Source organism: Odontesthes bonariensis, chromosome 10, assembly GCF_027942865.1.
Source record: "Odontesthes bonariensis isolate fOdoBon6 chromosome 10, fOdoBon6.hap1, whole genome shotgun sequence".
NCBI lineage: Eukaryota > Metazoa > Chordata > Actinopteri > Atheriniformes > Atherinopsidae > Odontesthes > Odontesthes bonariensis.
In genome coordinates this window covers 26,849,148-26,862,337 of record NC_134515.1, presented here as the reverse complement: position 1 = coordinate 26,862,337, position 13,190 = coordinate 26,849,148, and the positions used below count along the sequence as shown (strand labels likewise).

General features: G+C 45.6%; 1 protein-coding gene across 7 annotated transcripts in view; it reads left to right on the top strand.

Moving 5' to 3' along the window:
* anks1aa (ankyrin repeat and sterile alpha motif domain containing 1Aa) overlaps positions 1 to 13,190 on the top strand; it is a 60,489-nt gene that overhangs the window by 21,558 nt on the left and 25,741 nt on the right. For 6 of the 7 annotated variants that reach the window (XM_075474977.1, XM_075474975.1, XM_075474974.1 and 3 more), the window contains 10 exons: positions 26 to 322; positions 993 to 1,068; positions 1,170 to 1,271; positions 1,369 to 1,452; positions 1,602 to 1,771; positions 2,030 to 2,092; positions 2,462 to 2,594; positions 3,315 to 3,358; positions 5,048 to 5,144; positions 9,184 to 9,671. In XM_075474977.1, coding sequence (XP_075331092.1) covers positions 26 to 322; positions 993 to 1,068; positions 1,170 to 1,271; positions 1,369 to 1,452; positions 1,602 to 1,771; positions 2,030 to 2,092; positions 2,462 to 2,594; positions 3,315 to 3,358; positions 5,048 to 5,144; positions 9,184 to 9,671 — 1,554 coding nt within the window. The remainder of the gene's footprint in view (positions 1 to 25; positions 323 to 992; positions 1,069 to 1,169; positions 1,272 to 1,368; positions 1,453 to 1,601; positions 1,772 to 2,029; positions 2,093 to 2,461; positions 2,595 to 3,314; positions 3,359 to 5,047; positions 5,145 to 9,183; positions 9,672 to 13,190) is intronic. The other variant, XM_075474978.1, reaches the window with a different exon arrangement.

Below are 13,190 nucleotides of genomic sequence, written 5' to 3'. Positions count from 1 at the left end.
CACTCAGTTATTGGCCTCCCAACAGAACAATGATAACGAGACGCCGCTGCACTGTGCTGCCCAGTATGGCCACACCCAAGTGGTGCGGCTTCTGTTGGAGGAACTCACTGATCCCACCATGAGGAACAACAAGTTTGAGACTCCGCTGGACCTGGCTGCGCTCTATGGCCGCCTGGAGGTCGTGAAGCTGCTGCTCACCGCCCACCCCAACCTGCTCAGCTGTAACACCAAGAAACACACACCGCTGCACCTGGCCTCCCGGAACGGACACCTGTCTGTGGTGGAGGTGCTGCTGGACGCTGGCATGGACATCAACTACGAGGTGTGTTTTTGTTTACTTCCCATGTCTGTGTTAACCTTTAAAGCTTCTGTTTGCAAGCGTTTCTTAATATGCGGTCATGGCTCAAATCATGTTGGGTTACTTAATCTGTACTTGCAGCACTTCCTCCTGCTACTTCCTACTGACATTATGAGATTAAATGTAAAACTCTTAAGCTCTCGTTTTGCATAGGAACTGCGGTGATACAGTATCAAAGCAGAGCTGGTCTTGCTCCCCCTGGTGGGCCCTCAGGGCCGGTCTCTGTATCTAACTGCGGCTCCCATCTGTCTGGAAATACTCTCCCCTCACTCTGTCCTCTTTTCCTCTAAGTCAAGGATGTGGAATCTATGCAGCATCCTCCAGGCCTTGCATCCTGCAGGTTTCAATTAGCATGGCCCTGTGAGCTGGAAACATGATCTGCTTTGATTCCTCAGCCGCATAACTGTCAGGAAAGATGCAGACCAGGTGGTGGGCATAAAATCTAGTTGTTGCCAAACACTGGTTATCTTATCAAATGTTGGTGCTGTTGATGGTCCGATTCATCTGGCATCTGTAGAAGGAAGTAAACATGAATGTTCGTGACACGCTTGTGCATCACATTGAGCTGTACGGTGCGATCTTGCTCTGTTTAAACTCTGGCCCTTGTGCTTGTGGTTTCTTTTTTTCTGCTCAGACGGAGAAAGGCAGTGCCCTCCACGAAGCCGCCTTGTTTGGGAAGACGGATGTGGTGCAGAAACTTCTCAGTGCAGGTCACTTGCTGTTTCTCATCAACCCGAGCTCTATGAAGATAATTAGAATGATCTTGACACTTGACTTCTCTCTGTACACGGTTCCTGTTTTGTTTTTCCAGGTATCGGTGTGAGCATCGTCAACCAGAGGGGCCTGACGGCGCCGGACACTGTCAAAGACATGCCCTCCCAGAAAAGTAGAGAGATAGCTGCTCTCATTCTGGGTAAAGACCAAATATGCAGAACAGAAGGCTGCTGTGGAAAGTACCTATTTTAAACTTGGTATTTAACAGCTGTAATATAATCTCTTGTTTGTTGCAGGTCACATGACTGGAAAACCCCCTGACATTGACCTCCCCCCTCCACCGATCCCTCCACCTCTGAGTCCCAGTCCAAGGAAGAAGGGTAAGACTCGATGTCCACAGTTGGACATTGTGGTAGTAGCTCAGCCAGCAGGACAAACAATGTTTTTTTTTTTGTTTGTTGTTGTTTTGTTTTTAATTTGCTTGTATTGTGTTGTATTGAACCTTTAGTCATTCTGACTTGGTTTATAGGTGACCTGGAGAAGGTGAACGAGCTTATCTCAGGTCTGGCTCCAGGCCCTGAGGAGGAAAGCCCCTACGAAGCTCTGTGTGAAGCCATTTCTTGCCACTCTTTGGACAGCGTCACCAGTGGCAAGTCCTCCGACCGGGACTCAGGACGCCCCGACAGTGAAGTTAGCAAGGTTGGCAGCCGCTTAACTGAAGCCCACCCGCACACATACTCAAGACAGAGAGCCAGGCACTTGTTTTAGCTGCAAGTGAAAAGCAAAATCCCCACTAGAGGGAGTTAGCTGACAACAACAACAAAAAAAAAAAGAACCTTCCCACATCAGTCTTTTTGTGGTACAGTGAGGAGCTGCAGGGAATTTGTCAGGCAGGATCTTACAATAATGGAGAATGATTAGCAACCATTAATTTATTACACCAATGGTCATTTACAGAAAGATCGCCTTGTCCACTCGGCACACCCCGGTCATGGTCACGAGGAGGAGATGAGCTCAGAGGTAAAGTGACAGACAGGTCCACCATTTACCAAACATTTACCATCTGACACCACAGATTCTCACACATGTCAGTCAGAAGCACTTTCATGTTACTACAAGGTTACTGGGGCTGTCACATTTTCCTTGCACCCCCGTTTATGACTGTTCTCTTCCCGGCTGCTGCTCCGTTCATAAGACTCCTTACTAAGCAGCGTGAGGCACATGAAATGAGAGTCGGGGTAAAACCTTGGCTGACCAGAGACGGTGCGAAAACATTTTTGACTCATAGAATACTTCCAGCTAAGAATACTAAACAGTGAGCCCTTGCCCTTGCAACTTCTCACGCCTGTACTTTTCAAGAATTTTTTTATTTATTTATTTTTCCTGCAGGCCTTGTATACTAATAGCAGCATTGATGAAAGGGGAGAGCCAGCAGAGGAAGAGGAGGATCACACATATGAGTTGTTGCTGACCGCACAGACCAAAGTCCCACCGCCCAGCCACGAGTCCCAGTCCAATAAAGGTAATTTTCTGCTTTTAGTGAAATCCACAGGGAGGAAGTAATTGGAAGATAAAGTGGACTGCAACCCTTCTTTAAGTATCCCCCCCCCAAACAGTTCACTGGGCACTGTTGTTGCTGCTCCATGAAACAAACAGAACCCCAGTGAACAGAACCCTCAGAGTCGCAGCCTCCACACGCGGTCATCTCTTGCCTTAACTGTGTGGCACAGTATGTAATTGGATTAAATGGGATTAAATTAGAAGGCCATTTTGATCCCAAGCTGTTGATGAAGATGTTTTTAAAACCACCCCCTTGGGACCTTGCAGCTTAGTTAGCTTCAGGAGCACCGTCACAGGGCAGGAGTGGGATCTTACTTCCTCAGTGAAGATGAATTATGGCATTACTAAGAAAATGATTACTTTTCTTTCCTTTCCTTTTTTTTTTTAGCCCCACTCCTGAGTAGAAATGTTAAATGATCAGCGTTTTATCTGTTTTAGAAGAGCCTCATCGTGTCTACATCCTCAGTGCCGCTCAACAGACAGGAGGATTAATCTCAGGCCGTCTGTCCGTCTGATGTGCTGACTCATAATGTCGCCATGCATAAAACATGATTTTATTACAAATCACTTTCTCATTCGCGGGCAAAATGTCTCTACTGACAATCAGAATCGCCCATGGATTGTCTGGAACTCTGTGATAATTCTTCACCTGCCTTTGCTCTTATGTTTCCTGTCTCCTTAGATGAGAAAGCCACCGCACCGTCTTCCAACAGTGTTCTACCTCAGGTACTTCCTCTCATCATTCACATCTGTTACTCTTCTCCCTTGCATCAAAAGCACTGTTGATATTTGCTGCCTTCAAAGCCAGACAGTCATGGTTTTTGTCATTTTGGCAGCAGTTTGATTCGTGCCTTTGGCACACGAACATGCGACCGTGACAAGTCGTCCAGTGGAATGCAAAGGTTCTGTTTTCTTTTAGAGTTAAGTGGCCAGTAAGTGAAATATGGCCGCTTTGGCAGGAGTCATAAAGTCAAGGATTAAACATTTCTCCAAAATGTAAGGTGAAATTTGCACGTGCAGTACTTAGTTCCACGCACTTTGGTTAGTTTCTAGTCTAGTTTCTAGTCTTTAACTGTCTGACTAATATTCTTTCAGTTCTTAATTTGGAGAGTTTGTCTTTTTTTTTCTTCTTTTTTTTTCGCGAGAGTTGTGAGATTTAGCTTGCTGATCTTTTTGTCATGTGGATTGTTACAGTGTAATTAGGATAATCAGCATGTTTAAGGAACCATCCTCATTCATTTGTACTGGCAGAGGGATGTTTGTTTTCAGAAATTCCTGCAGTTTGTCTGTTATTTTTTCTTCCGTTAGTGAAGCGATCCTAACGTCACTGGCTGCAACACGAGCCCAAAGCATGATTGATCCTCTCCAGTTATAAGAGTTTGAGGAGGGTTTAATCTTCACATGTTCCACTGCACGGTAGAACAGTGCACTAACTTCTAGTTCTAGTTTTCTTCGGCCGTTTCTTGGTCCTTCAGACCTCGGCGTGACCTCCATCGTTACCGTTCACTACCATATCGCAGTTTCATGACCAAATGAGGAAACGGCGACCTGCAAAATACTTTGCCATCTTCTCATTGCTTTCCCATCCATTGTTTTTAGTTTCATAAGAACGAGGAAGCTGCTTGCAGGGGCGTGTGGTTTCTGAATATCCGGGCAAAGCTTTGAGATGTCAGAGAGCTCATGAAGTGTTAGAATTTGCATCTCTTGGCCCTTTGTCTAGATGGCTGGGAAAGGAGGTCTGAGACTCTCATAAGTTATCCGAGAGCTCAAAGTTGTTTGAGCGGCTACATTTTTGCGCAGTGTGCCTGAGAGAAACTTTGATCTTTAACTTGAAGCCTTTTCGAGTTACCCTCTGCTCATCAGAATATCCACAGTAACGGAAATATTTCCCAGAGCTTTGCATGCTGCTGAATAAATGAGGATGATGATCAGAGACTGAATCACAGGCCCAGATAAGGCTGTGGACTTCTTAAACTGGCACCCATAACTGTGTGTCTTTATAAAACTGCCAGCTCGATTTATAGCCACCATCTTATTTTATTACCTTTTCACATCTATTATTCTGTCAGCAGTTCTTTATCATTCTTGCCACCCACCTACGACCCCATCTGCTCCCCGCTGTATCTGCTCCCAGCTTTTATTTCAAGTCCATACCGGATTGTCTGCCTCCTCATAATAAATTTCCTTCTTGGTGTCACCTGTGCTTAAATCTTCAGACTTGTGAGCTCATGTAGGGAAACCTTTGCATTCACTGTGATGTCTTGATGCATTCATTTCAAGGCTCGATGGCTGATTACTCTGTCTCGATAATTGGATAACGGGGAGACAGCAAATGCTAACAAGATTGTCTGTTAACACGTGAATTGTTTGGTCGGTTGACAGCTGTGAGTTAACTTCTCTTTCCTCCCTGTTTAGCGTAAGCCCTCAGTCCCCCCAAACAACCTCAGAGCCTCGATTAAGACGAAGGACAGTCTGCACCCTCCTGCAAGCGTGGGCCCACGAGCACCAGGAGGTGAGTCCTCAGATTTTAGTTGCCTAATACGGCGCAACACCTGCTGCTGGTACTGCTCCGCGGGTGGGGGTGGGGGAGATGGACCGAACAAGTTCGGAGTGAAAGCCACGAGCCAAGCGTGTAGATACATTTGGGTTTGATGCGTTTGAGATGGGCCGACCTTGATTAGCCTCGCCAGGGAATGCACAATTGGCATTCTCGGGCAGCAGAGGGGGTTTGGCCCCTTGGGAGCAAGCTGATTGACATTCTTTGGCAAGTGAGCGACGTGCGTTTCACTGCCAATATGAAACTGAATTCTTGATCAGATTGCGACATTCCTATCTCTGAGCCACGGATCCACGTCCCTGCTTAAAGCCGGATGTGCCGCTTCATCCAGTCGAGCATAAAGCAGAGACGAGCATAGCGGCAGGAGTTTTGCTGCCACACACACACACACACACACACACACACGGATCTCTTGATTTGAAGAAAAAGTTTATTTTATGATAATGCCAGTCGCTTTTGGAGGGTGATTACTCAATTTGTTTTGAACATTACATTATTATTTTTTTTAATTTCTGTATTTTTCCACAAAATACTGATTTTTTTTTTTTTTTTTTTTTTTTTTTTTTTTTTTTTTTTTTTTTTTTTTTTTTTTTTGTAATACAATTACTACACCAGGTTGTGTGTGAAGAAGACACACAACCTCTCAAAACTCTTTCGATTTGAAGGTGTCATGCATTGGTACATAATAGACTTACATAATCTGGTTCAAAGTAGGAATTAAAACGAGGGGAATACAATCTCTGATAAATAAAATCACACAGTGTCGCTATATATTTAACAAAAAATAAGACCAAACGCAGAAGCGGCGGGTTAAAAAGCGAAGTAGACCCTTACTGCTTTTATAGGAGTTAAGAGGGTAAGTAGCAGTCAGGTGTTGCTGATCAAATACGCTTGGTTACCTGATCATCAGTAGCAGTAAGCACAAACATTTCATACCATCTGTCCAGAATGGTGGTGGCGGGCTGATGATTTGGACCTGGACAAGCTTTTAGTCATTGGGTCGACCGTGAACTGCTCTGTATACCAACCTTTTCTAGGGTCAAATGTGAGGCCATGTGTCTGACAGCTAAAGCTTGTTCTGAAACTGGGTCATCATCAGGACAATGATCCCAAACACAGCAGCAAATCTACAACAGAATGGCTGAAAAAGAAAAGAACTGGTCCGGTCTAAGTCCAGAGCTCGACCTGATTTTCAGTGCTGAGGTGAGACCCTAAGAGAGCTGCGCACGAACACATGCCTGCGCACCTCAGTGAACTGAAGCAACAGTGTAAAGGCCCCTGGGCCCAAATTCCCCTACAACTAAATGAGAGACTGATTACGTCAAGCGGAAAGGGATTTGCTGCTAAAGGTGGTTTTTACAAGCAAATGAATCAGGGGGCTTACTTAGTTTTTAAGACCTGGAAAGGACCGGGTTTTTTAAATTCATTGAGTTAAAAGAGAGTGTACTTTGTTCTTCTTCTTTTCTTGGCAACTTGTGAGGCAGCTGGATTCTTGCAGAGTTACCAGCTTTACTGATAACGACATCACCCGCTAACTATTCCTAAAAGTTCTCTCACTCCCTTTACCGAACGTTTGCAGCCTACGTGCTTCTGCTCGTGTGGATATCTCTGTGAAAGAAATTGTCTGTAGTATGCCCCCCCTCTTTGTGTAGAGAGTCAGGGTCCAAACCACAGCACACATTGTGGGGGAGGAGGAGGAGGTTTGCACGGTCAGCAGGATCCCGTGTTTATTACCTGTCAAAAAGACTTTGCTGCTCCTTGCAGGAACGTGGTGCGTCCCAACAGATTCCTCTCGCTGTGTGGTGCTCTTTCGCCTTTCCAAAGGATATTTCTCATGTGGAGTAACATCCATGGCTTCGCAGAAATAATAAAACAAAAGCTTATTGGTGCCGAGTGGTTTCACCCTCTATGCTCTCTGTTGTGAGTTTACAGCTTTTGTAGTTCCTGTACTTTACCACTGAGTGGTTATTAGAAAGGTGAACTTCGATTTTTTTTATTTTTTTTTGTTCTGTTTTTACGAACAGTGGTGCATCGGACTAACTGCAGCAGATGGGCGTGAAGGAGATACAGACATAAAGCTCCCGTTTGGCAAGAAAATTGCTATGATAATCTCCAGCTGTTCATAAATTCTTCTCACCAGATGTGTTTGTTTAAGTAACACAGTCCTGGTCTATTTTTCATAATCCTGTGTCCCGCTGTACAGATTTTGCTCATAATGACCCACTGGCTTTCAGCACAGGGAGGATTCATTTCTATTTATTTGACCGTTCTGTTTGCTGTAAAAGTCCTCATGTCAAATTAACATGGCATCAGGTTGTGTGTTGACACAGTACCTGACCCAGACGGCAGCGTCTCTGTGAAGCTCGAATAAAAAGATTTTTCCACAGATGGGAACAGGAATGGAGTCTGGCGGGTGCAGATGGCTGAGTGACAGCCAGCACTGCAAACCAAACATGACATCACTTGCGAGATATTGGTCGCGGTGTCCTTGCAAAATGAAAGATACATCCCTCCTCTGTGGTGACATCAGCCATTATTAAGAGTTGCGACCACGTCGGATTGTGCCGGTGCACGTTTTCTGGATGAACGCAGGCTGGTGTGGTCTCTGCAGGGGTTAACACTGCGTGGGACTGTTGGCATCACACTAGATGTGCTCATAGGGCGTTCACACTCCCCAGCTGCCAAGGAGGGTGGGGGTGTTTGGCTGCGATCTTGTCATATATGTACAGTACACTCACCCACCATAACAACCTCCCCCTGCACACTTTTTCTGTGAGTCCAAGTGTTTTGCCCGCAGCGAGCTCAGGGCGTTGTTTGAATCACTCCCTCTCTGTAAATGGTCCCTGAAATGTCAATTTGAAAGAGGCAGCTTGGCGAACTCTTTCACGGCCTTTAACACAGTTGTTTTGATGTTTTGCCCCTCGTAGAGATAAGAATGTCGGCTGCATGTTTTAGCATGAAATGGTTTTGTGAAGGACAAACAAAAGTGTCCCAGATTCCCTGTCACCGAACACCCTGTCACCCTGGCAGAGACTGTCCTCCTACACACACACACATGCGCACACACACACACACACACACACACACACACACACACACACACACACACACACACTCCTCTGCCATGTGTCACAGGACTAATTATCAGGAGTCTGCCTGCTGGAAGATGGGTGATTCAAATTTCCATTCCTGAGCCACCATTAGGGTCTAGAATTAGAAGCCAGAAGACACAGAGGGCTGCTGGTCACTCGGCAGACAGCAGCACGCGTCGCTGCAGTGCACAACCGGACTTTAAAACTGGGCTCCGGCGTGGGATTTTGGTGTCGCGAGGCCAAAGCTCGGATGAAAACGAACACCGTCTAGCTGCAGCCGACTTGATTGTGTAAAAGAAGCTTTGGTAGCTGTTATTCCTCGGGGAGAGGGAGGAAGAAAATCCAACTGTTTTTAATTGCGCTTCAGTCTCTTTAAGGAATTTCTTTGCTTGGAGAAGGCTGCTTATGTAAGTTTCCCTCTTTTTATAGTGATATTGCATAGTTCTGTTGTATGGTTGTGCTACTCTGTGGCTGAGTGTGCGTAATTCCTGCTCACCTGAGAGTTTATCCAGTAACTTGTGGGGAATTCTTGATGTTTTGCCATTTTGAGATAACAGACTGAACAGCCCAGTGGGTCTGTGAGGTGAGGCTGCCCCCAAACGTGACGTGCTTCAACTCCCTGTTACAAAACACTGACACCCCCAGACAGTCGTCAGACGGCTGCAGTCTGAGTTTGGAATTCAGTTATTTCTCCAGCCAACATACGCCCTTTCCTTGCTCCGTCTCTTTTCTCCGTCACTCCTGGTAGGAAACAATCGCAGATCTGTTTTCATGGCATGTGTGGGTGGTTTCTTATTAGCCTCGCTCTTAGGATCTGCCCCTCAGATGGAAGTACACGTTCCAGCCCTCAAAAGTTGGTTTCTTTTCTCAACTGACTTGTATTCCTTTTTGTCCTTGTCCAGATAACTCCCAGCTCAGCCAGGATCAGGGAGCAGGTGTCCCGGAGCAGTTCACCGGCCTCCTGCACGGATCCTCCCCCGTCATCGACTGCCAGGAGGACGCCTTCAGGCTTCCAGGTGTCCTGCCATCCAACCAAGGCCAGCCCGAAACAAAGAAATCTGTCAAACCAAAAGAAGAGGCGACAGTGGCTTCACTGACGCCTCCCCGACCCAGTATGGCTGCCATTTTGACAGACTGTGATCCAAAAGCAATTTATGCGACTGTGAACAAGGAGCCCAGGGACTCAGGGGCAGGACCTGGTGTTCGGATGCGCCCTCCTGGAGACCTGAAGCTGGCACGCAGCCTCTCAAAGTCTGACTCGGACTTGCTCGTGTCGCCTCCCAGTGAGGAGGAAGGGGGACTGGGAAACCGGAGTGGGTCTGTTTCTAACTGTAGCACTGGCAAGAAGAGGCTCGAGAAGTCCCCCTCTTTCACTTCCGAGTGGGACGAGGTAAGTGTTCGCTCTCGCACTTTAAGACACAAAACACTGACGATGCGTACATCTGATGCCTCAGCCTTTGTATTTTGATAAACAATAATCTGGATTTTACAGTTGGTGGATGGTTTGTGCCCAAATGTAAGGTCGCCTATTAAAGTAGAATTTAGAGCAAAGTGCATGCTTATTGTCCAAGCATAAAATCTGATTCTGCCTACGTTTCCTCTGGTTAGGACTAAAGACCTTTTTTTCCACAACACTGATTGAACGCAAACCTGAATATCAACTGCAAACAGCTCTGTTGACGCCAGTGAACTTCAACACAGATTGTGTTGTTCTTTCATCAACTGGAAGCCAGCTGTTGTCCTGAGGGGGGCGGATGCTGTGCAGTTTGAGCTGCCGCACAAACCCTGAGCAATCACAGCAGCTGATGTAAAAGATGTTTGGTGAAAAAAAAACAAAAAAAAACTCCTACTGTCATAATTCTGCACTGGAAACGTATGAATTTAAATTTTCTCAATTCTTGGCCTATGTTTGTTATCCCGGTGGATATTCCTAACTGAGTTTAAAAAACAAAACAAAAATAACATCCATTCAGCACTTTAATGCTTTGTCTGGACATGGATGAAGAGCTAAACGTAGCCGCAGTGAAAGGAGATTAGAGAAGACTAGAAGATGGGGATAAAACGACAGAAAAGCTGAAAGAATGAGACAAGAGAAAGAGATTTGGAACTTGAGGCTCAAAGAGAAGGTGGAAGCTGCAGATCTGTCTCCGTTCAGCTCCTCTCCTCAAACATGAGCCTCTGCTGAGACGGGCGACCACAATAACAGCACAGGGAACATGTTTCGGTACAAACGCGCCATTGATCAGAAGAGAAGTCTCATTTCCAAAGTTTGTTTGATCTACCCTTTCCAGATGCTTCAGTCAAATACATATTCTTTATGTGCTTTATTGATCATAATTAGACTGCACACAACAATCAGTGAGCGAATATTTACACCTTCATACAAACCTGAGTATCTGACATGGTTTCCCCTTCAGCCTCTCTCACCATTTTCCCACAACAACCATTTAACTGTTGGCCGAAAAAAAGAAAAATCTTTTTTGCTCCATTAATCTTAAGAGGCATATTGTGACTGAGCCTGTGAGGGATACCTCGCTCATTGTATTTTGATGCCTGACCGTACTCAGCCAGTCCGTGGGCTCGGGTGTGACTGATGCTTTCTCTCTCCACAGTAACGAGAGCCTATTGCCGCCTCGTATTCTTTTACATGATGCCATCAGGCCGACCACAGAGAGCCAAGTACCCTTGTTAGTTTGAATGCAGGTTGCTAGAGTTTGATATGTTGCGATTTGACGGTGATCTGTTGGGACTTGATCTATTTATTCTATCTTTTTTCCCCCCATAATGTGGACTCCTGCGTGCGGCTAATTCCGATTTATTCAATGTTGTTGTTGAGTTTCACATGGCCACATACTGTCGATCACCTCCTTAGTAGACATTATTTAGAATGATCTCATTCACCCATCAATTCTGTGTGAGTGGGGCTGGATTATTTGCCAGTCATCAATTTCCAGATCCTGTCGCTGCAGTTTCCTGAGCACTCGTAGATGTTGACTTTCTGTAGAGTCCTTGGAATCTGTTCTTTGGATTTTCACATGTTTGAGCACTTTTAAAAGCGAGTATTGAGTCTAGTCTGAGGGTTTCTCAAATGTTGGCAATATTCCATGAGTATGAACTACCCTGTAATCATCATCGATATTCCAAAATATTGTATACATCTCCCTAAATTCTACACACTGGAACTTTATTCTTTTAATTCTGTGATTAGTTATTTCCACTGCAGGTGTCATGGTACAAACTGCAGCTGGAAAAGAATTTGGATTCTGACTTCATGAAAAGATTTAAACTCCCAAATACCAGAGTCCTTGTTTTTTTTCACACTGTGTGATTAACTGCCTTTTGTAGTCGCTCTAACTGCGAGTAGAGGAGTATGCCGTCCCACCCTGGATTTGAAAAGCTTAATATCTCTGCCGGTTTTTAAGGCAGCCGTGTGCTAAAAAGTAGCTGCTGAACAGCTTTGTTCCTGTAAGCCAAACATGGTCGTATCTCGGAAACACAGTGTTATTCTAATCTTTTGGATTAGAACGAGAACAAATTCGAGACAGAACGTCCCATAGCCTAGCGTGTAGTCATAGCCAAACACTGAGCTCTGTTGCCATTTAAAAACAGAACTCCGTCATTGCTTCTGAGGCATTGCGCTACTTTGTCGTCCAGCTGAGTAATGAGGTCAAATAAGAGATGGGTTCTGTGTGCTTGAACCATTTACCTCCCCCTCGAAGTGTCTGCTCTCTGACAGGGCACCGTACAGTGTAATTATCCAGTTTCATGAACACTGCTCCTCCTCGCACTGCACCCGGAGGGATGTGCCCTCTGAGAGCGTGACAGGATTAAGGCAGCCGTGTCATTACTTGGTTATTGGAGACTGCTGCTCCTCCCAGATCCCCTCTGCATTCTGCAACCATCATGGAGCTGTGCTGTTGCCCTCTCCCTGGTGCTCCTGCACACGTGAAGCAAAGCGCCTGAGCAGGAGAACTGGTCTGTAGCAGAGGAGGAGCCAGCACAGCAGGTGCCGCAGCCTTTCTGAGCTCACATGTGGCAGGAGAGCAGGTTCTGCTGTTGACATCTCACTGAAGAAGATGTCTTATCAGAAAGGGAGAGGCATTTGGCCTCATTTGCTGTGTGCACCGTGCCAGTGTATATTACCGAGTGAACTGTCCAGCTTTAAGTTCACCTGAGTGCCAAAAGGCATCCATGAAAACTTAAAGTAGACTGCTGGCAGAGAGTACCACGTTTGATTCTCAATTATTTATTCCTCCCGTGGGAATGCAACTCTCAGAGTGAGTCAGCAACACAGCTGAATCGTTTTGGGATTATAAAACAACGCAGTTGACCCTTAAAAATGTGTGATTAGTGCTGCCTCTGCACAGTAACACGTGTTTGTACAGGGGGATTCTCCCCGTGTTGGGCCTCACGTATGCACAGGCTCCTTGACATGCTCTCTGTTACAGTGCATCGACTGTATTTGTGTGTGAAGGAGCCTGTCAGATAGACTAATGGATCTCGCATTTACACATGGCAGCAAGACTGAATTTGAAATGTACAAGCCTTAAGCTGCAACGTGCAAAATATAAGCCTGCTGCCTCTAAAAGGACGCTTTGAAGAAGCAAGCCGCAGTGGTTAACTCTGTCCTTTCCGATGGCAAAGGCACCGGGATTTTTTCTTTCCGTCGCTTAAACATTTCCAAAAACAGCCGATTGTTTGTTTTTAACTTAACAATTTAACTGTTCCTTTTGTCCAATTTAAGTGAGCTCATTTCTTCAGATGCCCGGTTCTGAGTTCTGTGCTCAAAGCAAAAAGCAAGAGACCCGAATCCATCCGTTCCATCCCTTCCAGTGTTAAAGTGCATCATATATAAGAGGAATGTCTGAGGAAAATAGTTGAAGTTTGATTTTGCGCAGCCTTCTCCGCA